Raw genomic sequence first — 23,369 nt, 5'->3', positions numbered from 1 at the left:
AACTAAGTTATATCTTAGAGAATCATCTAGTGCCTTAAAATGTATACAGGCATACCATTATATATATGTACACTCTGTACCCAGTTAAGAATTTTAGCATTAAACTAATTATATCTTTTTTTAAAAAAAAAGCACACCACTTACTTGAATTGCTCTGAAGGGCTCTGGGTTTACATCTCCATTTCCCTTTTCTCCATGTGCAGTTATGAAGGGAGTTTGTTCATTGCCAGCGCTTTCTCTGAGCTTTTCCTGTGGTATCTTTTCTGTCTTCATCGTAGAGCATACTGTTAGGGATACTGTCTTTTCGTCACTGGTCTCTGGAACAGTAGGACTAATGGTGGCATTCTGTTGCCCTGAATTCTCTTTTTGAGACCCATCTTTTAATAGTTTCTCTGGAAGAAAGGATGCCAAGACTCTGGAACCTCTCTGAGTCACTATGTCCTCAACGGATCCTGCTTCTGGACCTGTAACTTTAGGGTTTGCCCTTTCTAGAAATTTCTCTCCAGTTATTTCCTGTGTTGCTGTTTCAGATTTGAGAGTTCCACAAAGTTTATCATTACTTTTGCTGCCCTGATAATGAAGGCCTTTTCTGTCTGAGAATTCTAGATAACTGACTTCTTTTGAATCTGCTCTAGACACCGTAATTTCTTCTAATTTAAGACCTCTTACTGAGTCAAAAGATACTTCTTGGGATGACTTTTCTTTACATTCATTAGATGAGGAAATTAGATGTTTGGTTTCCTTAGTCTTAGAAGTAGCATAGGAATCTTGATGATAGGTGGTCTCCTGTCTGGTAGTTCCTTGGAAAGACTTGTCGGTTTTGGAAATTTGGGATGCATCTGTCACTTGGGCTTTTCCATCTGATTCCTGGTAGTGCAATCCTTCAGGTCTTGGGGTCATAGAAGGGAATGGTTCACTCTGGGCCCCACAAGCAATTTCCTCAGATAAGTTTTCTTCTGGTTTTAAAGTCAAGCAGACACTTATATTGTTTACTTTCCCTTCACCGGCCTGTTTAGAGCTGAAGAGTGTTACAGCATCTTGATGTTTTACAGAAATTCCTTTAGGTGCCACCTGTGCAGAAGAGTCTTCAGTGCTAAAAGTAACAGAAAATCCCATTTCTGTATCAGCTTCTTTCTGTTTTTCACTTGAGGTCATTTCCCTAGGTTGACTCTTTATATGGGAGTCATGCTCATCTCTAATGGCAGTTTCCTGATACAACTTTTCTTCAGAAAAAACCGCTGATTTGTATGTTTTGATACTTTCTTCTACAGTCACCTCCCTCTTTTCTCTATTTTTCACCCTGGTATTCACTGGTTGCTGCAAAACCTGCTCACTCGGCAATTTGCCTGATGTTTCACAATATGATTCTGCGACTTCCAAAATCACTTCCCCTTGATTTTCTCTTATTTCTTCAGAATCTAGGCATGAGGTAGACTTCTTCATATGAGAAATAATTTCTATTTGTGTCACTGCTTTTTCCTGCTCTTCATTTGTATCCTTTCCCATGTTATTTCTAGATACTTCTTCGAGTTTAAAATCACCAACTTCGGAGTAAGGGTGTGTTAATGACACTCGGCCCAAGGATTTTCCTTCAAGATTATGAGGATTTATGATACTGATAAATTCTTTAACATCTGGAGACATTCTTGGCTTATGTTGATCCTTGCACCCAAATTCCTGTAAGGAAATTTCCCTGCTCTCTTTTGCCTGCTCCCCATCAGAAACTCTCACTTTAACCTTTTCTTGTGCAGAATGATTTTCAATTTGAAGTAATCTCTCACTCTCTTCTCCTTTATTACAACTCATTTCAGCAGTCTGATTACAAGCAATTAACAGATCCTTTCTTAGAAATTCATTCTGTAATGCACATGCTTCAATCCCCTCTTGCTTTTCAATCTGAGCCCTGTGATCACTGAACTCTGAGGTATCTCTTTGTAACATATTTGCCAGTTCAGGGCTGATAAATCTTTTCTCAGTAGCTTCCTCTAAAGTCACTCTCTGATCACTAAATATGTCAACAATTCCTCCATTTAACACCTGATGAGATGCAATAATTCTGACCATGTTTTCATCCACCAGTTTCTCTTCCAAAGCTGATGCCAATGTCAGTCTTTTTCCGGTAGCAGCATCTATGATTCCACCAGTATTTGCCTGGGCTTCCAGAACTTTCAGTGTAGATGCAAAGTCTACTTTTCCAAGTTGAATTGCTTCAGACAGTGTAAGTAGTTTGTTGCTCACCCCATCTTTAATGCCTGAGAAGGGAATTATTTCGAGATATCTTTGTCCAGATTCAATATCAATCTTACATTTCTTGACTAATTCTGAGTAGGGGACAATTCTGCAGTTCTCAGGATCTATGATGCCATGCATCATTCCTGGAGACAATACTTCTTCATAAGCTAACAGTCCTTCTTTTTCAGCTTCTTCCAAGGTCAATCTCTGACCAGAAATGAGATCCACAAAGTTTCCAGTAAATGCCTGAATGTCCTGGATTTCACTTTTCAGGTCTGGAGTAATAAGATCTGATTTTATGGCTTTAGGGAGGGAAACAGTTTCCTTTGTTCCAGGATTAAAAAACTGATGGATTTTTAAATTCTCAACTTTTTTAAGATTCTTGGCTAAATCTTCACCAATTAAGCCATGTCTGAAGGCATTATCAACAGAAAGTCTCATCCCAGATATATGGTGAATGATACCTCCATCTACCACCTGCTTAGACAACAAACGAATGGCCTCCTCTCTCTCCAAAAGACCTCTGTCAATGGACTGCACAACTGTTAAGGGGGCTTTACTATCAGGGTCTATAAGTCCTGTTGTTTCCATTTGTAAACTAAGTAATCTCTCCCTAACTGTTTTTTCAGCATCTCTACCTTTGGAAGCTTTCTCTAGATTTATAAGCTCTGGCTGGTCACCAATGTCCACCAAGCCAAGAGTTGAGGCCAAAGTTACTGAAACTTTTTTGCCTCGTTTCAGATCAATAATTCCACCAGTCGCCACCTGCCTCTCTAAAATTCTGGTGGCTGTTTCCTTGTCAAGAAGTCCAAGTGTAACTGCATCCTTTACAGAGTATAGTGTGTGGGTACGAGGGTCTAAGATACCACTTATAGCTTTGTCTGCCATGAGGACATTATGTAATAATTTCTCATCCATCAGACCTTCATCAATGACTTCTTCAGTTGTCAAAGACTCACAGGTCTGAGAGTCAAAGAACCCCCGAAACATGTTCAGCTTCTCCATAAGCTTCACAGCAGTGTGGCTTGGCACAATGCCTTGGGCTACTGCTTCATTTAGTAAGAGCTTCTGACCTGTCTGTTCATGAAAAATACCACCATCTAGTAACTGTGCAGATAATACATTCAAGGTAGCTTCTTCAAGCAATTCTGATGGATGACTGTGTGACAGGGAAGTTTCCCTGCCACTGTCTTCCTCATCCGTCTTTTCTAACATCATTACACTACCACCTGCAATGTTTTGTGCTTCTAGACTTTGTTTATGGTCATCCCTAGCCGAAAATGTTTTCTTTAACATTTTCTTTTTGTCCAGAGGGTGAACACTCACATCAGTTTCAGACTTTAGTTCTAATTTTATACCTAGAGTTTTCTTTACCTGAACTTGTGGCTTTTTGCTTTGGGGTTTAATGTGAGATCCCCCAGTTTCATCATGAATATATTCAGTCTCAAGACTGTGTGCTTGTTCATTCTGATATATAAAGGAAGTATTTCTGAGAGGTTGATGTTGATGTTCTTTCTTTGGTGTTTCAACAGAAAAAAGATCTTTGTCAACCACCAAAAGCACACCTTCTGCCTCCTCAGGAGGTACGGTCAGGAGGGGTCCCCTGCTGACATTTTCTCTGACAGATACTGCTGTTTGGTCTTCCCTTTTGGCACCTATCAACTGCCTTTGTACCTCCAATTTGACTTTATTTATTACTTTCAAAGCGTCAACATTTGTATTTCTCTCCTTTTGTTCTCCTACAAACAGATCCAGTTCAGGGTTCTCTACAGAAGAACCTTCTGTTTCTACAGTGGTCTTTTTGCCTTCTTCTGTAGTGCAATATTCCTGACTGGGATATTCTTTGATCTGAGAAGAAAACTGGAACTCAGGAAGCCTCACAGTCCATCCATCGCCAAAAGTTCCTGAGATTTTCACATTAGCTGATTCTCGCAATCCCTCAGGAGTGTTTTGCCTTTGATGCCCAATTTCATCCACTTTTGGAAGACTTGTTTGATATTCATCTCTGGATGTTAATGTCTCCATCAGCTCTTCATCTAACAGAAGCAGCCTCTGTCCATTTTGCACATTAATATAGCTGTGAGTCATCAGCTGCAACAACAGATTCTCACTCTGGCTTGATATGCCCTTAGACTGGCTCTTGTCGCACGGTAGAACTGCTGCTCCAGGATTAATATTTCGTTCTGCAGAGTCTGCTAGTTGCATGTTGGGCATCACATCAGGTATACAAATCAATTTTAAGTTATTGGCAAGATCTCTGTCCAGTATACCACTTTCTATTGCTTTCTTCCAGGACAAGATCTCTGTGGTTGCTGGTAGAAATAGAGCCTTAATATGCTGCCGGTTACTAAGGATTTTATGTGCTAGTTCAGTAGACACCATACCTTGTTCTAGGGCATCTGTAATTGGGAGGATCTCCCCAGATTCAGGCCACAGCAACCCCATGAATGACCAGAGGGACTCTAGAATCACAAGGGCAATCTTAGCAGCTACTAGATCATTGCTCACTGCTTCATCTATTGTTAGTCTTTGCCCAGTGACAGTGTCTATGATGCCTCCTGTCTGAAGCTGCCTTATGAGGGTAGCACAGGCCATATCTTGGTCAATCAAATTATGTCTTACAGCCTCTTCCACTGTAAGTCTATGTCCTGTTCTTGGATCTACTATGCCACCAGCAAAAAGCTGAGCTTCCAGCAACCGGATAGTGACCTGCCTATCTATTAGCCCTTCCTGAACTGCACGGAAAATGCTAACCTTCCGGCCTGATTTCAAGCTGACCATCCCCCCTGCCAATTGTTTGACAGGCAGCAATTTGAATCCTGATTCCTGGTGGACAATACATCGCTGCATCAGATCCAGCAAACCAATTTTCTCAGCTGTGTTAGGGTCTATCAAATTCTTGGATGTTCTAAGATGAGACTCTAATACTGAATGAAGCCATGCAGAAATGAGGCCTTGATGAAAAGCCTCTTCCAGGTTAACACAGTTTTCACTAGGGGAAAGACTGAAACCTCCAGTTGCTAGGTGAGCTTCTAAGATTTTCAGTCCAATTCGCTCACTAATTATTCTCTTTTCAATTGCTTCCACCACAGAAAGAGGGCCTTGGCTCTCAGTAAGCCTGCTTATTAAGGACAGGGCATCCTGTAGCTCCCGGAGCTGCTGGTACATCTGGGGATTAATCAGATTTCTGGCTAGGCCCTCCTTCAGAGAGAGGTTTTCACTGGTCTCAGGGGCAATGAGGCCAGACATGATAACCTGAGATTCCAGGAGTACACGGCCTGTATCTTGATCAAGGAGGCCCTTTTGCATGGCTTTGAAGATGGGAAATATCTCCACTGTGCCTAGGTCAATCACCCCAGCAACTGCTCTGCAATCCTAAAAAAAAAAAAAAAAAAAGAAAAGAAAAAGAAAACTGAATCAGAGCCAATGGTAAAGGACAACTATTGAAAGGAGTCAAAGAACTATTGTATATTGGCCAGGTGTGGTGGTTTACACCTGTAATCCCAGTACTTTGGGAGGTCGAGGCAGGCAGATGGTGAAACCCTGTCTCTACTGAAAATACAAAAATTAGCTGGGTGTGGTGGCACGTGACTGTAATCCCAGCTACTCAGGAGGCTGAGGCAGGAGAATCACTGAACCCGGGAGGCGGAGGTTGAAGTGAGCTGAGATCATGCCATTGCACTCCAGCCTAGGTGACAGAGCAAGACTCCGTCTCAAAAAAAAAAAGGAACTATAGTATAAAATTCTGAGGGCCGGGCACAGCGGCTCATGCTTGTAATCCCAGCACTTTGGGAGGCCAAGGTGGACAGATCACGAGGTGAGGAGTTGAAGACCAGCCTGGCAAACATGGTGAAATCCTGTCTCTACTTAAAATACAAAAAATTAGCCAGGCGTGGTGGTGCACACCTATAATCCCAGCTACTCAGGAGGCTGAGGCAGGAGAATCGCTTGAACCCAGGAGTTGGACAGAGGTTGTGATTAGCTGAGATTGAGCCATTGCACTCCAGCCTGGGAGACAGAGCAAGACTCCATCTCAAATATAAATAAATAAATAAATAAAATTCTGACCATAAGAAAAACCTACCATGGGATGAGCCCCAAAATGTAGGAAATATTCTGAAGCAAGTCACCCAGTGTTAATACTAAGAAAGAGTTTTTCTAAACTGCAGAATGTTTAACATGCCAGAAGTTCCTAGATTACCTGAGAGATAGTGGCATTAAGCATATCTGAGTGACAATCTCTACAGGGTGGCAAGCAGTGAAAGTGATATGATTAATCTTATTTCTAAGACTAAATCATCATAAAGTTTCTTTTTTTTTTCCCCAGCAGGTGAGTTGTTACACACTCCTTAGCAAATTCTGACTTCCATGGCCACCATCCTGCTGTCATGAAGGTTCTTAAAAACACGTAACAGTTCCCCCAAAGTGAGAATTCAACTCCACATAACAGGTTTTTGGTGCCGCAAACCACAGAGAAGACTCTGGAAGTAGCACCTCCCTGCTGATGAGCACAGCAGGACTGGTCCACAGAATGATAAGAGAGATTTAAGCAGCCCAATAGCTCCAGAACAATTGTGCAACCCAGTAAACAGTCCTGTGTATACCACTCAATCAACTATTTAGCAACTGGGGTACTCATACTCTTAGTGGACAATGCTAGCTTCTCCGAAGGCAATGGCTCTAAATTAAATTAGTTCTAGGACTGGGAAGTAGCAAGTCAAGGAAGAAACAGATTGGGGACCCTTACCTATGGAACCACTAGTAACTTTTCTTCTGGTCCAGGCTAGAATGGGTAGTACAATAACCATGATTACAGCTATCACTTATTTTTAGATCTATTGAACACTGACATTTAATTCTCACAGTAATCCTATGAAAACAATTGTTTGAATCTTTAGTTTGAAGAAATGAAAATTAGGGATAGAGTTTACGTAACTTGTCCAAGGTCACAAAACTAGTGAGTTCCAGAAACAAATCAAGGTCTGACTCTAAATCTTGTACGTCTTCCCAGAGTCAGACCCAGAAAACCATGAAAGACAAGTACAGTAGAGTCACATTTTAACACAGGAGTTAGGTCCAAAGGTTAGTGAATAAGGCAAACTTTATAGGCTGTCAAAACTGCCCTTGCAAATCCTAGAAACAGCTCCTTAAAAATTCTCATTTTTGAGGTCTTTTATCACAGAATAATACATTCAGATTTTAAATTATTTAAGTGTTTAACCACTTACAACACTTTATCATTTTTATTACTCTAGCTTTTCAGCTCTTCTTGTTCATGCTCATTATTTTCATTTTCTGTATATAATTTTATCTGTCCCTCTTTGGTCATTGCTACATTCTGATTACTTATTTAACTTTCCACCTTATTAATGGAGGATCTTGTGGAAGCAATTTCCAGTCACTTCCCTGCCTCCTACATAATGGCATTCCATTTTAGCTCAGTGAGAAGTAAGTTCTGTAAGAGCTGATCCACTGCCCATGCAGGTCTAGGAACAGTAGCTGCCATTCAATAAACATGCGATAAATATGGATAAATAATAAAGAAACCTTTAAAATCATTAAGCCACTTCCCCTCAGATTTTAAAAACATGCACTGAGGATTTCAAGTTTGATGAGGTGCATACAATAAGAATACAGAATAGACAGCAAATGAAAGAACAGTATATTGGTTTTCATCTCCATTTCTATATATGTGTTCAATCAATGGAATAGCTGACAGACTTCTCCACACTATTTAAAGTATTATTTATTCCCTATCCTCTTGTTTTCTGACCAAGAACAGACAGTCCAATTTGTATAATTTAAACACATATTATGCAAATTCACTATGCGTCTATTTTAAAGAAATTGAAGGGAAAAACTCACTGGAATATGATACCTGAAAAATTTCAAGATACCTGAAAAATTTCTTTTAGAAAATCCATAAAAGACTATTCAGAACAGACAATATGACAAAGAAAAACATTCCTTTGAGAACTTTCATTTCTTTTGTGAGATTCATGTAGTCTCAAAAATGCTGACATTGAAGAAAGGCTTGGAGTCTAGCCAAAGAGAAAAGTCTACACTGTTCCTTCCAACACCCTCGTAATTGGAGGATAGGCAGGAAAACACTGAGCTGGGAAGAAATCCAGAGAAACTCATTTCAGTCCTACCAAACATGTACATTCCGACCTAAACAAGCATAAGAGATAGAAGGAGACGAGGAAAGAAAACATAAAAGGCTTCTACTTACCAGGTTGCAGGGCACACCTCGGGCAGATAAAAGATAGAGCCTTATGGAGCAGCTCAGCCGTATCACACACACAGTGTAAGCTTGGTGTTAGCGTCCAGCATGCGACTGTTTGTTTTTGCAAAAAAGAACCCCAAACAGGTCGTCCTCTTTTCCCTTTGTGCATTTGTGCTTAAACTCCAAAGGGTTAGTGAAACTTGTAAGCAAGGATGTCAGTTAATCAGAACAATACTTCACATGAAACACACAAACAGTACAGGAGACACATCATGCTCAATGTAGTGGTGCTCAGCAGCTTGTCTTTCCTTTATTCTTTCTTTATTTTCCCCCCTCTTTTTTAACCTTTCAAAATGAGAACTGGATGTTCTCAGCAAGCAATTGTTAAAACTTTTCACATACTCCCTTATATGGTGAAGCAACAAGCCACTGGAAGTGGGCTACCTTAAATAGAGACTGTTATACCAGCACTTTGTTTTTGGAAATATACCATCAAGTCATAGCTTGTTCTGTCTTGTCATCTTTAAAACTCAAGCTTCTGCTGCACAAAATTTATATCCAAGGACCAGAATCAAGACAAGCTTTGTCTGAATATCATTTTGAGCATCATCTGGACCAAATTTGACTATCACATGAGCTTAATTTTGGCCTGCCCCACATAAGTTGGCCATTGCTTCACAACATAGGAAATAAGCAGGCAAACATACATATATATCCCAGAGACACATGTATATAATATGGTAAGTGTACACACACGCACAGGTATCCAGGAAGAACTTAGGACAACCAGTAGGAACTATGATGACTTTCATATGGTCCAGGAAATGAACGTGGAGGGGAACTGGTAAAGACGCCACATGTTGAGATGACTATGGGTGAGGGGAACCAGTGTTTTAGTCAGGGAAACTAATCTACCAGTTTGCTTTGAAACTGAGTATTTCTCATTGCTCTCATATGGAAGGAAGAGGTTCACAGCTTTTTCTTCCCATTATCCAGAACTCTTGGCTATCAACTTTTGAGTGACAATGCCATAAGGGAGTAATCTTATTGCCCTGTGATCATATATAATACAGAATTTAGTTATCCTTGACTGCTGTCTGCCACAAAATGGCATAACACAAAAAAGGTGAACCAGGTCTAAAGGGTTAGCTGTAAGTGTCTTCTAGTGCTTTTGACTGACCAACACATCATGGAACCCCAGTAAAGAAACACAAGACAAATGGCTGCTAAGGTGAGGTTAAAAATTAAGTCACATTGGTCATGGAAAGCTAGTGATCATGACTCTCAATCAGCAAAGTTGCTTTCATACCATTCAAAAGTATCGACCCAATATTTGGAGATAAAAACGAAAAGTACCTTTTGTTCTGTCTGGTGAGCCAATTGGCTCTGGAGCTCCTGAAGCTGATTTGCGGAACCATCACAAAGGTCATGGTAAGTCTTGTTTAGGGCATTCAATTGATCAGATATTTGTTCCTTCTCTTTTTCTGAGAGCCTGGAAGATGAAGCATTAAAACTTTTTTAGGAAAAAAAAACATTCTCCAAACTCTGATGTATTGCTTCAAAACTGCTGCTTCTTCATTGCGGATGATCTTCTTCCATATTCATGGGAGACTTTGGCATTTCACTCAGTTTTCCTGTCTTATCTCAAATCAAGTCATGATGATGTCAATGCTATGTCACCCTTATGCTTGTAGTTCCAGTGACCTCATCTCCACTTTAGCACCACCTACAAATGTCAAACTTAGACCCTCCTATCATCTGAAATTATTCCACTTCTGAAATCTTAGACTTTGGGCCTGGCGCGGTGGCTCACGCCTATAATCCCATCACTTTGGGAGGCTGAGGAGGGAAAATCTCTTGAGGTTGGGAGATTGAGACCAGCCTGACCAACATGGTAAAATCCTGTCTCTACTAAAAATAGGGAAAAAAATTAGACAGGCATGATGGTGCATGCCTGTAATCCCAGTTACTCGGGAGGCTGAGGCAGAGAATTGCTTGAACCCAGGAGGTGGAGGGTGCAGTGAGCCAAAATGACTCCACTGCACTACAGCCTGGGCAACAAAAGCAAAACTCTGCCTGAAAAAGAAAAAAAGAAATCTTAGACTTCAAGAATCCACTATATAACTATAACTCTACCTTCCAGTTTTATCTTCCTTACCCATGTTGGAGTGCAGTAATGCGATCTTGGCTCCCTGCAACCTTTGCCTTCCAGGTTCAAGTGGTTCTCCTGCCTCAGCCTCCTGAGTAGCTAGGATTACAGGCTCCTGCCAATATACCCAGTTAATTTTTATAATTTTAGTAGAGACAGGGTTTCACCATGTTGTCCAGGCTGGTCTCAGACCCCTAATCTCAGGTAATTCACCTGCCTTGGCCTCCCAAAGTGCTGGGATTACAGGTGTGAGCCACTGTGCCCGGCCAGCATCATCCTTTCAACAAACCTCTCTGCCTATTTCAAAGAGAAAATACAGACCACTGAGCACTAATTCTCTTACTTTCTGACTTCAGTCTTGACAAATTTACCTCTAAACATACCTTTCTTAATCTCCTTTCCCTCATATCTCAGAAAAAAAGCTGTCCCAATTTCCTCTTTAAGGTTGTACTTTCTAACAATCAACGGGTTTCATCCTCTTCCATGTCCACCGGGACCTTTCTGTAATTATCTCCTCCCATTTGTCCCTGATACTTAGTCCAAAACATAGTTAAGTCTCCTGTATCTTAAGAAAACAAAGCCTCTTGACATATATTCCATTTTTAAATATTGACATATTGACTCTATTATCTCTTTCCTCTCCTATGGCCTGGTTTCTTCTTTTTTTTTTTTTTTCTTCAAAGACAGGGTTTCACCATGTTGGTCAGACTGGTCTGACCTCAGGTGATCCGCCCGCCTTGGCCTCCAAAGTGCTTGGATTACAGGCGTGAGGGCCTGGCTTCTTGAAAGAGCAGTTCTGATTCACCTTGCTTGCCTCCAATGTGCTCCTCACCATACTAAATCTGACCCAATTACCAGAGGCACCAAAGACTTCTAACTTGCCAAATGTAGCAGAGACTTCTCAACTTTTCTTTTTTAAATATATATATATATATATATATATATATATATTTCTATTGATTTTAAATTGAGACAGCGTTTCACCATGTTGGCCAGTCTGGTCTTGAACTCCTGACCTAGTGATCCGCCTGCCTTGGCCTCTCAAAGTGCTGGGATTATAGACGCGAGCCACCGCACCCGGCCAACTTTTCTTGACTTCTGAACTTCTCTCCTTTCTTTTTTGAACTCTATTCTCTCTTGGTTTCTGAGTTATCACTCATAATTTTCCTTTTCTTTCACAGAGGCTTCCTTAACATGCTGAGAAGCCCCGAAAAGCCCTTTCGAGTAATCTACCCTCATAGTTTCTAACACACTGATAATTCAAATCTCTGTCACTTTATGTGATAATTTCATGTGTAACCAAACCCACAGATTCATTATCCTTAATATCTCTTGAATATTAGTCTCTTCGTCTCCATTCCTCGTCATTTCTTGCCTACATTGTCAGAATAGCCTCTTTTTTTTTTTTTTTTTTTTTGACGGAGTTACACTCTTGTTACCCAGGCTGGAGTGCAATGGGGCGATCTCAGTTCACCGCACCTCCACCTCCTGGGAACAGGCAATTCTCCTGCCTCAGCCTCCTGAGTAGCTGGGATTACAGGCACGCACCACCATGCCCAGCTAATTTTTTGTATTTTTAGTAGAGACGGGGTTTCACCATGTTGACCAGGATGGTCTTGATCTCTTGACTTTGTGATCCACCCGCCCCGGCCTCCTAAAGTGCTGGGATTACAGGCGTGAGCCACCGCACCCGGCCCCAGAATAGCCTCTTAACAGGCCTCTCCCCTCTATTCTCACCACATGTCAATCCTTTATAGCACTGTTCTAGTAACCTTTATAAGCAAAATACAATCATGTTTAAAATCCCTTCCCGTAGCCAACAAATTAAATGCAAACTCTTCAGTATGAACTACAGAGTCCCGCATAATCTGGCTGCCCTGAATTCTCCAGTCTAAAATCTCATTATGACCCTAAGTTTTAGCCTGATATAACAGGTGCCCTAGATGTGCCATAATCTCTCATTTAATACTCACTTATGACCATGCTTGGCCAAGAATATCTGTGATGTTTTAATAGCTTCAGAGACTTGTTCTCTCTTGGTTGTCAGCTCTTCTGCCAGAACCTACATGGTAGATATAAAGAGAAAAGGCTTCAAAACCCAATAATTAAGAGTAAAAAATTATTATTTTTTTAATCCTAGAGAAAATATGCAGCTTAGGTGAAATTATTATCACCAGTGAGCTACAGCTGATAAAAAGGTACAAGTACAAACAAGATGGCTTCTTAAGTTTCTTTAAGTTAACATTACTCAGGTAACAATCACTTCTGGAATGGCCCACATGTGACTTCTACTATTCCAAACCTAATGTATTATCATATATTGTTCTACCCAGGTAAACAGAGATGGGCCTTCTTCTCACCTGCTGTTCCAAAATAGCTTTTTCAATGTCCGTTGATTCTTTGATCTGGGATGAGGTAGCTTTTCCTTGTGTATTCCTCGCTAGGGAAGACACCCAGCCCAAAAGTTCTTTAACCTTCTCCACATGTGCTTGTTTCTCCTCTTCTACCACTTTCTAGAATAGAAACAGAAAATTAATATTTCTAGCAATGTATTTTATTAGGCTGGTATGACCACATTTTCTTAAATGAAGTCTTCCTAAAAACAGACACAAAAGTTACCTGAATAAGTAGGCTGTAAAAATAATCCCAGGTATAATTTAGCCAGCCTACAGTATTGCTCACAGGTGGTTGTGAGCTAAATTTGTTATACCTAGGTTTAATACCTTTCTAAAAAAATACAAACAAACCCTATTTTACATATAATAGGTACTCAATAATTATTTAACAATTTTTAAAAAAATCTCTTCACATATAACATCTTGATTCATTTTCATAATTTTTAGATTTACAGGTGAATCTGCAAGAGAAGAGACTAAAGCTCGCTGATATTATATTATGGAGGTAGGGATATAAAGAAAGTCTTGCTAATTTAAAAGGCAAAAAGGTGGTATGGTTAATGTTTTAACAGCTTTTCTTTTATAAGAGAGGTTGAATATGCAGAAACTTATTTTACAAAGATAGATTTTTACAATCACAAAAATACGACATGCTCATTACAAATTCAAACAAGTCTACAAAACATAATATATGTAACTTAATCTTATTTCCCCATAAATTTGGTATAGATACCCATAAACTTGTTTCTATGCCATATTATGTCTTTGAGTACAAAGTTTTGTTTTTAATAAAGTCATAATTATACATAGTATCCTAATTTCCTTGTCTCCCAAATGATATATAATAATTTATTTATATATTACATATATAACATATATAATTTTTTGCTGGCTTTAAAATTTTTTTTAATTTTCATGGGTATACAGTAGGTGTATATATTTATGAGGTACATGGCATATTTTCGGCTTTTTTGAGACAGCCTATTGCCCAGGTTGGAGTGCAGAGGCACAATCATGGGTCACTGCAGCCTCAACTTCCCAGGCCCAAGTGATCCTTCCACCTACGCCTCCCAAGTAACTGGGACCACAGGCATGTGCCACCATGCCCACCTAATTTTTAAAATTTTTTGTAGAGAGGGGATTTCTCTCTGTTACCCAGGCTGAACTCAATGTCCTAGGCTCAAGTGATCCTCCCACCTCAGGCTCCTGGGTACCAGAGACAATAGGCACACACCACCGTGCTGGCTAAGATGTTTTACTATACTTTCAACCTGATTTTGGACCCAATTGTCCTCACCTCCTCCTCCTCCAGACGCCGGAGAGCATCACTGATATATTTCACATGCTGAGTTGTTAAAGTCACCAATGCCGTGTAGCGAGTCCTTAAGTCCATGAACTATGGTTCAAAAGAACAATTTAAATAAATCATCTGCCAGAAATGAAATTTAAATAGTTGAAAATAAGAGGAAATGTTCATGGAGTCACATGTTCAATAGAAAAGTGAAACCTAAATCAAAATGTAAGGCCCAGGCAAATGAATGTTTCCTTAAGGGAAGATAGTGATTGGTGTATTTCCTTCCCCCACCCTTTCACCTCTTGAGTGATGGCATCCGAAGAGGAAAGCATGCGACGGCGCTTGCCAGGGGATTTCTGCTGTGATTCCACAAAGGCCTTGTATGTCATCAGTTGCAATTCATAGTCCTAAGAAAGGACGAAATTTCACTAGTTACTCAGTTCACATACATCATGTAATAAATCATAGCTTTTTATTGCTGAAAGTGTTTTGGTGACCATTCAGGCTGGAGGCTAGCAAACTCATACTATCTATGTCATTGTAAGTGAAAGCAGCTGTTGGAATAAAACTTTACTTATGAACATTAAAAACTGAAGTTCATATAATTTTCACATCAAAAAATATTATTCTTTTGATTCTCTTTTCAACCTTTTCTCATGAGCCATACAAAAACAGGTGTGTGGGTCAAGTTTGCTGATGCCTTAGTTGCAGTCTGACCAACCCTTTCATCTCATCTGCGGGGAAAGTGAAATCCAGATAGGCAATGTGAATTTCCCTAATAACTGAGTGGGTAAGTAATAACAGTCAGGATTAGAATCTTAGTCTTCTAATCCCTAAATCAGTGTTCTCATTTTACCATACTATTCTGCCACTTCCTCTTCAATACTGAAAGTTCTGCCCTAGTCAACTCTCTTCTTCTCCCACATGAAGTAGCCTTATGAGTGCAATAGCCTCTTACGTACTTTCACTGCTTCTAGTCTCATCTTGACTTATTTTCTATTGTTCCAACAGAATACTTCTACTAAAACCCAAAGATGATCACATCATTCTTCTACTTAAAAGCTTTCAATGATCTAGAACAGAGCTTTTCAAACATCATATACATACAAATTATCTGGGGATCTCATTAAAATGCAGAATCTGATTAAGCAAGTCTGAGATTCTACATTTCTAATAAGCTCTCAGGTGATGCTGATGCTATTGGTTCAAAAACAACACTTTGAGAAGCAAGAATAGAAGACAAAGTCAAAACAATGAAACAAGGCCTGTCATGGGTTGGCCCCAATCTCACCACTCATTTTCCATAGTCACTGCTCCTCACTGTGCTTTCTAGCTATACCAGAATACTCTCTATTTCCTCATATAATCATGTATTTTCATTCGTCTCTGATTGGGATTATGCAATTCCTTTGCCTAAAACGTCCTTCTGCTGTCTACTTAAAAAAATTCTGGGTAGAAGGAAAACAAGGAATGAATTTGTAAAGGAACCCATAAAAAAAAATAATAGTAGTAACAACATTAAAATAATTATAATCAAAGCAACTGCTACCACTTACTGAGTGTACTTTAAGTTTGAGGCATGGTCTGATATATACATTACCTCATTTAATCTTTACAACCACTCAGTGAGGTATTATTGTTCTCATTTTATAGTCATAGTAACAGAAACATAGGCTATGTGCGTACTCAAAGTAAGCCTGGAAAATGGTGAAGGATTTGAACTCAATTCTTTTGGACAGTGAGTGTTTTGTTATTAACTAAAGAAATGCCTTCATTCAAAAAGTATTTGTTAAGCATCTTCTATCATCTACTTGCCATTGTTTTGAGTGCTAACACACATATTGAGAAACAAGTCAGGAAAAACTTTGTGCCCTTGAAACTTATATTCTAGTGAGAGTCACAGAATAAACAAATAAATACATAATGTTTATTTATTTATTTATATGACAGGGTCTTGCTCTATCGCCAGGCTGCAGTGCAGTAGCACAATGCTGGCTCACTGCAACTTCCGTTTTCTGGGTTCAAGTAATTCTTCTGCCTCAGTCTCCTGAGTAGCTAGGACTACCTACAGGCATGCACCACCACACCTGGCTAATTTTGTATTTTTAGTAGGGACAGGGTTTCACCATGTTGGCCAGACTGGTCTCCATCTTTTGACCCGGCTCACTGCAACTTCTGTTTTCTGGTTTCAAGTAATTCTTCTGCCTCAATCTCCTGAGTAGCTGGGACTACAAGCATGCACCACCACACCCGGCTAATTTTTTTTGTATTTTTAGTAGGGACAGGGTTTCATTAGGTTGGTCAGAATGGTCTTGATCTCTTGAATTTGTGATCGGCCTGCCTCAGCCTCCCAAAGTGCTGGGATTACAGGTATGAGCCACCACGCCCAGCCTCAAGTTACTTTTTTTCCTTTTTATGGAGACAGAGACTTGCTCCGTTGCCCAGGTTAGAGTGTAGTGACACAATCAAGGTTCACTGTAGCCCCAATCTCCCAGGCTCAAGTGATCCTCTCACCTCAGCCTCTTGATGAGCTGAGACTACAGGTGCACACCACTATACCCAGCTAATTTTTAAAACTTTTTGTAGAGATGGGATCTTGATATGTTGCCCAGGCTGGTCTCAAACTTCTGGGCTCAAGTAACCCTCTTGCCTTGGCCTCCTAATGTGCAGGGATTACAGTTATAAGCCACTGCACCTGGCCTCAAGTCATTTTTCTTTAAAGATGTTCTAAGAGAAATAGGGGAGAGATAAATCACTCATGGCCTTATAAACCAAGTAAGGATTTAGAATTTTATTATGACTATGATATGAAGGCTTTGGACAGTTTGGAGTAGGAGAGTGACATGATCTTATTTACCATATTTCATCTATTCTAAGGTACACATTTTCTCCACATTTTAGTCTTTCAAATTGGAATGTATCTTAGAATCAATGGCATGTCACATAATTGGCAGAGTTTCTTTTTTCCTCTTTTTGGTATGCAGAAAATTATGGTGTAGCTGGTAATCAATGGAGTCTAAGGTTCAATGATATGCAACATGTTCTAAAAAGGCAATTTTGGCTACTGTGTGGGAAAATAGTCTGTGGGGGGCCACAGCAGAAGCAAGAGACCAGCTCAGAGGGTTCTGTAGTAGTCTAAAGAAGATTCTTCACTTAGATATGAACAATGGAAATAGAAGGGAGATACTGAGAGGTAGTAAGATTTGGGACATATTTGACAAAGCCAACAAAGGATATAAAGCTTAAGGCAAAGAGAAGAGTTTAGGATGACCCTTGGGTTTTTTGCCTCAGCAACTAGGAAAAAATGGCAATACTATTTCCTAGATAGGAAAGCCAAGTGAGAAGCATATTTAAGAAGAAAACTCAAACATTCTGCTTTTGCCAGGTTAAGTTTAAAAGGCCTATGGTCACACAAATGAAGACTCCTCAAAGCACAGCCAACAGCTGCTACTTCTCCAAGCATCCCCAAACATGGGGTTGCGGGAAATACACATCTGCATAACTGAAGGATCAGGCCAGCATCTAGCATGAGAGCTCGGCTTAATTTGTCCAGAAACAGAACCTACAGTGAAGAACTAGCTTAGGTTTTCCTAAGTTAGTGATGATTCATGTTCTTTTTGGGATGTGGTAAAGTTACCTTTACAATAGTAGAGTACTGCTGAGAAAATTTTTGACATTGATCCAGTTTTGTCTGATTTCTCTCAATTTCTGCAAATAGATCCTAGAAAGCAAAATATAACATTATCTTTGTCATTACCACCACTTAAATAGCTGAACATTTACTACATTCTAAGGCAGTAGTTTTCAAACGTTAGCTGCATCAGAATTGCTGGAAAGGGTGGTTAAAGCACATACTGCCGGGACTCACCTCCAGAGTTTCTGGTTCAGTGGCTTTGGGCTCACAGATTTGTACTTTTCTGTCTTTTTAATCTTTTGTAGAGACAAGCTCTCTCTTCTTTGATAAGGCTGTTCTCAAACTCCTGTCCTCAAGTAATCCCTCTGCCTTGGCCTCCCAAAGTGCTGGAATTACAGGCATGAGCCACTGTGCCCAGTCCAAGAACTTGCTTTTCTAACATGTCCCCAGGTGATACTGATGCTGCTAGACTGAGGTCCACACTTTGAGAACCACTATTCTAAGTATTTTACATGTATTACTTCAGTTAATCCTAGCAACAATAATCTTATAAGATAGGTTAAATAAATAACAAACTATGTCCATTTTATTGATAAGGAAGCAGAACACTGAGAGGCTAAGTAACTTCTTCAAAGGCTTATAGCAGATGAGTGAGCCAGGATTGGAATCCAGGCAATACAATTCTAGATATCATACTCTTAATCATAATGCTAAACAGACAAAACAAAACAAAGCAAAATATCAACAAAAAAATACTTAAAATGAATCACTTTCTTCTACTTACAGCTTTCCCTTGGTTTTCAAAACCCCATATCTAATCCTAGTAAAATAAAATGTAATATAAAGAAACAAAATAAAGATAATTTTAATCTGTCCATCTAGTGGTTTCAATACAGTTACAGAAACTCAGAACTGAAGGTACCTTACAGGCTCTAGTCTAAATGCAAAACCAATTATCTTGGGACCATCCTGTTCAAACCACTCTAAGAAAAGGGAACTCGGAATATCTTCTTCCATTTAAAATTTGGAGGAACCTTTAATTGCTAGTACATCATTTTCTTTTATGATAAAGAAAATTTAAATTTCTAACTCTTCCCACCAGAGCTACTGCCACACTCACTGTCTGCTGGCTGAGCTGCTCTGAAAGCACTCTGCTATCCTCTGCCTGGCCTGGCTTCATCATTTCCTGCTGAGTGGTGGTGGCCTCAATCCATTTGATGAGCGTTCCATGGCAGGTTCGGTAATCTCCCAGGACTTCTTGGATTCCTTCTAGCTCAGATTGGCTAGAACAACAAAGGGAAACTGTTATCAGATACCTTGGTACAAATACAATAAAGTAAACAAAGCAATTCCCTCCTTAACCCATGCATCCAGTTGGGCCTGACTACAAATCATCCATCTTTACCTATGGGGAACAGTGATGCAAGGATGAGTGAGGCCTATGCATGTACCAGTGCCCATTGGTAAAAAAGTGACTAGAAACCAGTTGAGCCCTGCTAGCCCTGGAGGCTGCCTTGTGGCCTAGCATCCCACAATAATTCTTGTCAAATTTTTCACTCAGGTTGCCAAGAATTACCAGAGTGACCAATAAGGTAGTATTGGCTGTACAGTTCTATTCCCTTATGACAGAGTACCTGTCAGTGTACCACAGCTATGATTTATAAATCACTATAATTTCTCAGGGCAGAGAGGGGAGAAGTGAAAAATAGTGGTTATTTCCTATTACTTCCAATAAGTCATATCATTTCTCTTAATCTAACCAACTTGGTGAATAGTACTTCGATTAGAATGAAAACTTACATGAGTTATTAAGCTCCTCTCCCTACGTATTTCCCTAACCAGCTTAGCCTCCAAAAGGTGCAGTCTCTGTCTTTCCTATTTATATTTGTCATTAGAAGCAGGATCTCTAGTAACAGAGATGAAAAGTTACTGAATTAGCAAATGAGATAAAAGCAAGAAATTCTATAAAGCCCCATTATAAAAAATGGCTCATATTTGGATGCAAGCTAATAAAACAAGAACTACAATATCTTGAGAAAAAAATCACCAGATGACCTTTCAAGGTTATATTCCAGAAAGCCATTGTCATCAGTGGCTTAACTAGAAAAGACCTGGGACACAGGAGAAGCATTACATCTCACCTTTCTGACTCACTTACCTTGTCCAGAATTTACGTGGTTTTAAAATTTCCACTCCTCCCTATCCATTTCTACGTTTAAATATAAATGTACAGATATAACTCTGTTTTCGTTTTAGACCTAGTCCTTGAATTCTAATAGGAAAAAAAGGTGAGGCCACCACTAACCGAATCTCAAGTTGGGCAATGACTCGGTGCCAACGTTCCTGCAGCTGGGAGCCTTTTTCCTGATAGCGCTCCAAATCCAGGTTTCGCTCTGATGTCAGACAACTCATCTGTTCCACCACTGCCTTGGCCTTGGCAATTTCCTCATCCAAGACTGAAAACACTGAATTCTTGTCCTTCACATCACTAAGCCAGTGCTATGGAAACATAAGTACAGAAACAGGTTGTATATTTTCCATGCTAAAAAGGAGCCAGACTAAGGTAGGAAACAGGGACACTGTCTACAGCTAACTCCACATTGTATCTGTGATTGTGCCGTGGAATGTTTGTAGCAGGACTGCCTACACAGGTCATAGTCTCTGCTTTCTTGATATACACCAGGAGCCAAGGGCAGGTTTCAGTTTCTCTATAGAGAAACATGCAGAGAACTTGTGTTTGAAACCTGGCTTCACCACTTATAACCTATAAAACCAAGATAATTCATTTAGCCACAATAAATGTTGGTTTTCTCATCTGTAAATGGAGATAAAATCTCTTCTTGTCCACCTCACAGAGTGGCTTGTGAGAATCAAGTTAGATAACAGCTAAGTGCTTTATAAACATGGTACAACCATTGACTATATCCAATTAATCCATGATTTTACAGAGGAGAGAAGGGAAAAAATAAATAGAAAAACATAGTCCTTTCTAGCTAGACAGAGTTCTCGGTCCCTTCTTTGAATATAATATTCTGCCTCATTCAAATGCAAATGTCATGCCATCCAAAACTGCATTTCTCTGCTAACCCAAAGCAATGACTATGTTAAGTCATCCTCCTAAGAAACTCAGAGCAACTCACCCGTAATGTCGACCGATGGGCCTCCAAAGCTGAGAGATCTGCCGGTACTGCTTCTTCTTGACTCAGCTTAATCTCATAACCTTTGACCAAGAGTTCAGCATCCTGTATGCTACGTACTATAACATCAATTGTCTTTAACCTATGGGGACAAATTCACATTCCTTCATTAACACATGAATTTTGGAAGCAGGGTTATATACCTGGAGTGCTATAGAGAGGTTCATAAAACATAACGACCAAAATAAATGTCACCATTTTTAGATGTTGACAGGGCTACAAGTAAACACGGGTTCTGTACCGCCAATTTAAGCCAATTCAAAATATAGTTCTAAGTGGCACTGGAACATGCACACATGTGGGGGACTAATGGAGGAAATGCATGAAGCCAGAAATCCACTTTATACTACGAAGAGTTTAAGATCTGCTACTCTTCAAGGTAATGGGTATAGATAGGTGGAGAGAGGGAAGAATGGGAAGAACTTCAAAGTCTAATATCTAGTTTAACTAAAAACTTTTCTTTTTATTCTTTAGTTTCTCATCCTTTCTCTTCCTGTCATTAAGTATTATTTTCAGAAATATTTAATCAAACAGAAGTGAGGTAAGTCATAGTCCTAACACTGCAAATTAACTCCCCATTCATATCACTGGCATTTTCTTCATTGCAGCCCAAATGAACCTATTTCATGTTACTAGGAACTAAAGCCAAGACCTCTCATTGCCAGCATACTCTTCAAGTACTATCTTGAACACTCTTCAAGATCTATAATCAAGTACTATCCTGAACACTCTTCAAGATCTATAATCTCTCTGTATTATTCATGAAACACTCTAAGCCTTTCTCTTTCTTATTCCAATGGAAAATATTGCCTTTGGACCCAAAATCTCAGCTCACTCACTTATTCAGATAGACAGTGGAGAGACCATAGACATGGTCCATCTTCTCCACCAGCAGATTCAGTTCTGAGCGCAGAGTTGGGACACTTGAACTAGACGGAGACTGATGGAGAAAGCTGTCACACTTCATAGAAACTGCATCCAAGTCTGACCTCAGTTGTTGTAAATCCTCCTGGGTGTGCTGCCAGGAACAAGACACATATAAAGAGCAAGACAGGATTGAACAAAAAATGTAGAAAGAAGTCCTCATTTTTAATTGCTAAATATTGGAAATCACCTAAATGCCTATATATAGGAGACTGTTTGAATAAACTATGAAACAGCCATACAATGGAGGATTGTGCAGCTATAAATGAAATGAGAAAGAGTTCTGGGAATTCAGTGGTTTCAGGATATATTTTTACATAGAAAAAGCTAACTCAATAGAGTATCTATAGCATGTTATATTTTGTATATAAAAGAAGGGAAAATGAGAAAATATATGCATATATGTTTGTGCAAAGAGACAGAAAGGATAAACACAAACTAATGATATGATAAGAATGGAAATGAAAAGATCAAAGGAAGCAAATGGGACAAAAGGACTAGCTAGAGGAAAATACACTTCTTTTTGTGTAGATTTGACTTTTAGAACCATGTTAATGTTTTACATTCAAATAAATAAGGAAAGTTGAGGGGTGGATCTCAAACGGAACACAAATACAGTTAAGCCTAACTGTATTTCAGATAAATAACATAATCACACTGAAGGGAAAGAAGGGGTAAGAACACACAAGTAATTTTTGAACATGGTATTCAAACTATACATACACCTTTAGGCTAAAGACATAAGGAACTATAAATAAATGTTGAACTCTAGTTTGGTAGGTTTATTGCAGTGAGTTTACAATTCTGAAACTACTATCTGTAAATGCTAGGACTGAACAGTAAGTAAATATATTCTTGATAACGTAAAGCAGGTTTTTCAGTCTTGGGAAAGGGGGTTAAAAATATGGAAAGAGGCTATAATAAGCCCTGTGCTATGCGCTGGGAATTGGATAAAGACAAATACATATGAATTCATGGGTGTGTGTGTGTGTGTGTGTGTGTGTGTGTGTGTGTATGTGACTGAGACAAGAGAAATTGAGAGAAACATATATCAATAAATATATTGACCTATATAGCTATAAACTCACATACATGTTTATGTGTGTATATGTAACATGTGTGTGTATGTGCATATATATGTTTTGTTTTTTCTGTCTTTTTTTTTTTTCTTTTTTAAGATGGGGTTTCACCATGATGGCCAGGCTGGTCTTGAACTCCTGACCTCAGGTGATCTACCCACCTCGGCCTCCCAAAGTGCTAAGATTACAGGTGCCCGGCCTTTTTTTTTTTTTTTTGAAGATAGAGTTTCACTCTTGT

General features: G+C 39.4%; 1 protein-coding gene across 15 annotated transcripts in view; it reads right to left on the bottom strand.

Moving 5' to 3' along the window:
• The window catches only part of MACF1 (microtubule actin crosslinking factor 1), a 319,804-nt gene that overhangs the window by 144,837 nt on the left and 151,598 nt on the right, over positions 1-23,369 (bottom strand). For 10 of the 15 annotated variants that reach the window (XM_078331310.1, XM_078331314.1, XM_078331308.1 and 7 more), the window contains 11 exons: positions 21,968-22,146; positions 21,072-21,210; positions 20,237-20,430; positions 19,052-19,214; positions 17,935-18,018; positions 14,597-14,704; positions 14,301-14,399; positions 12,968-13,120; positions 12,581-12,669; positions 9,815-9,950; positions 145-5,607 (listed from right to left, as the gene is read on the bottom strand). In XM_078331310.1, coding sequence (XP_078187436.1) covers positions 145-5,607; positions 9,815-9,950; positions 12,581-12,669; positions 12,968-13,120; positions 14,301-14,399; positions 14,597-14,704; positions 17,935-18,018; positions 19,052-19,214; positions 20,237-20,430; positions 21,072-21,210; positions 21,968-22,146 — 6,807 coding nt within the window. The remainder of the gene's footprint in view (positions 1-144; positions 5,608-9,814; positions 9,951-12,580; positions 12,670-12,967; positions 13,121-14,300; positions 14,400-14,596; positions 14,705-17,934; positions 18,019-19,051; positions 19,215-20,236; positions 20,431-21,071; positions 21,211-21,967; positions 22,147-23,369) is intronic. The other 5 variants (XM_078331319.1, XM_054259176.2, XM_078331320.1 and 2 more) reach the window with 1 other exon arrangement.

This window comes from Callithrix jacchus, chromosome 7 (genome assembly GCF_049354715.1).
Source record: "Callithrix jacchus isolate 240 chromosome 7, calJac240_pri, whole genome shotgun sequence".
NCBI lineage: Eukaryota > Metazoa > Chordata > Mammalia > Primates > Cebidae > Callithrix > Callithrix jacchus.
The sequence above is the reverse complement of the archived record's forward strand: the minus strand, read 5'-3'. Positions and strand labels throughout refer to the sequence as shown.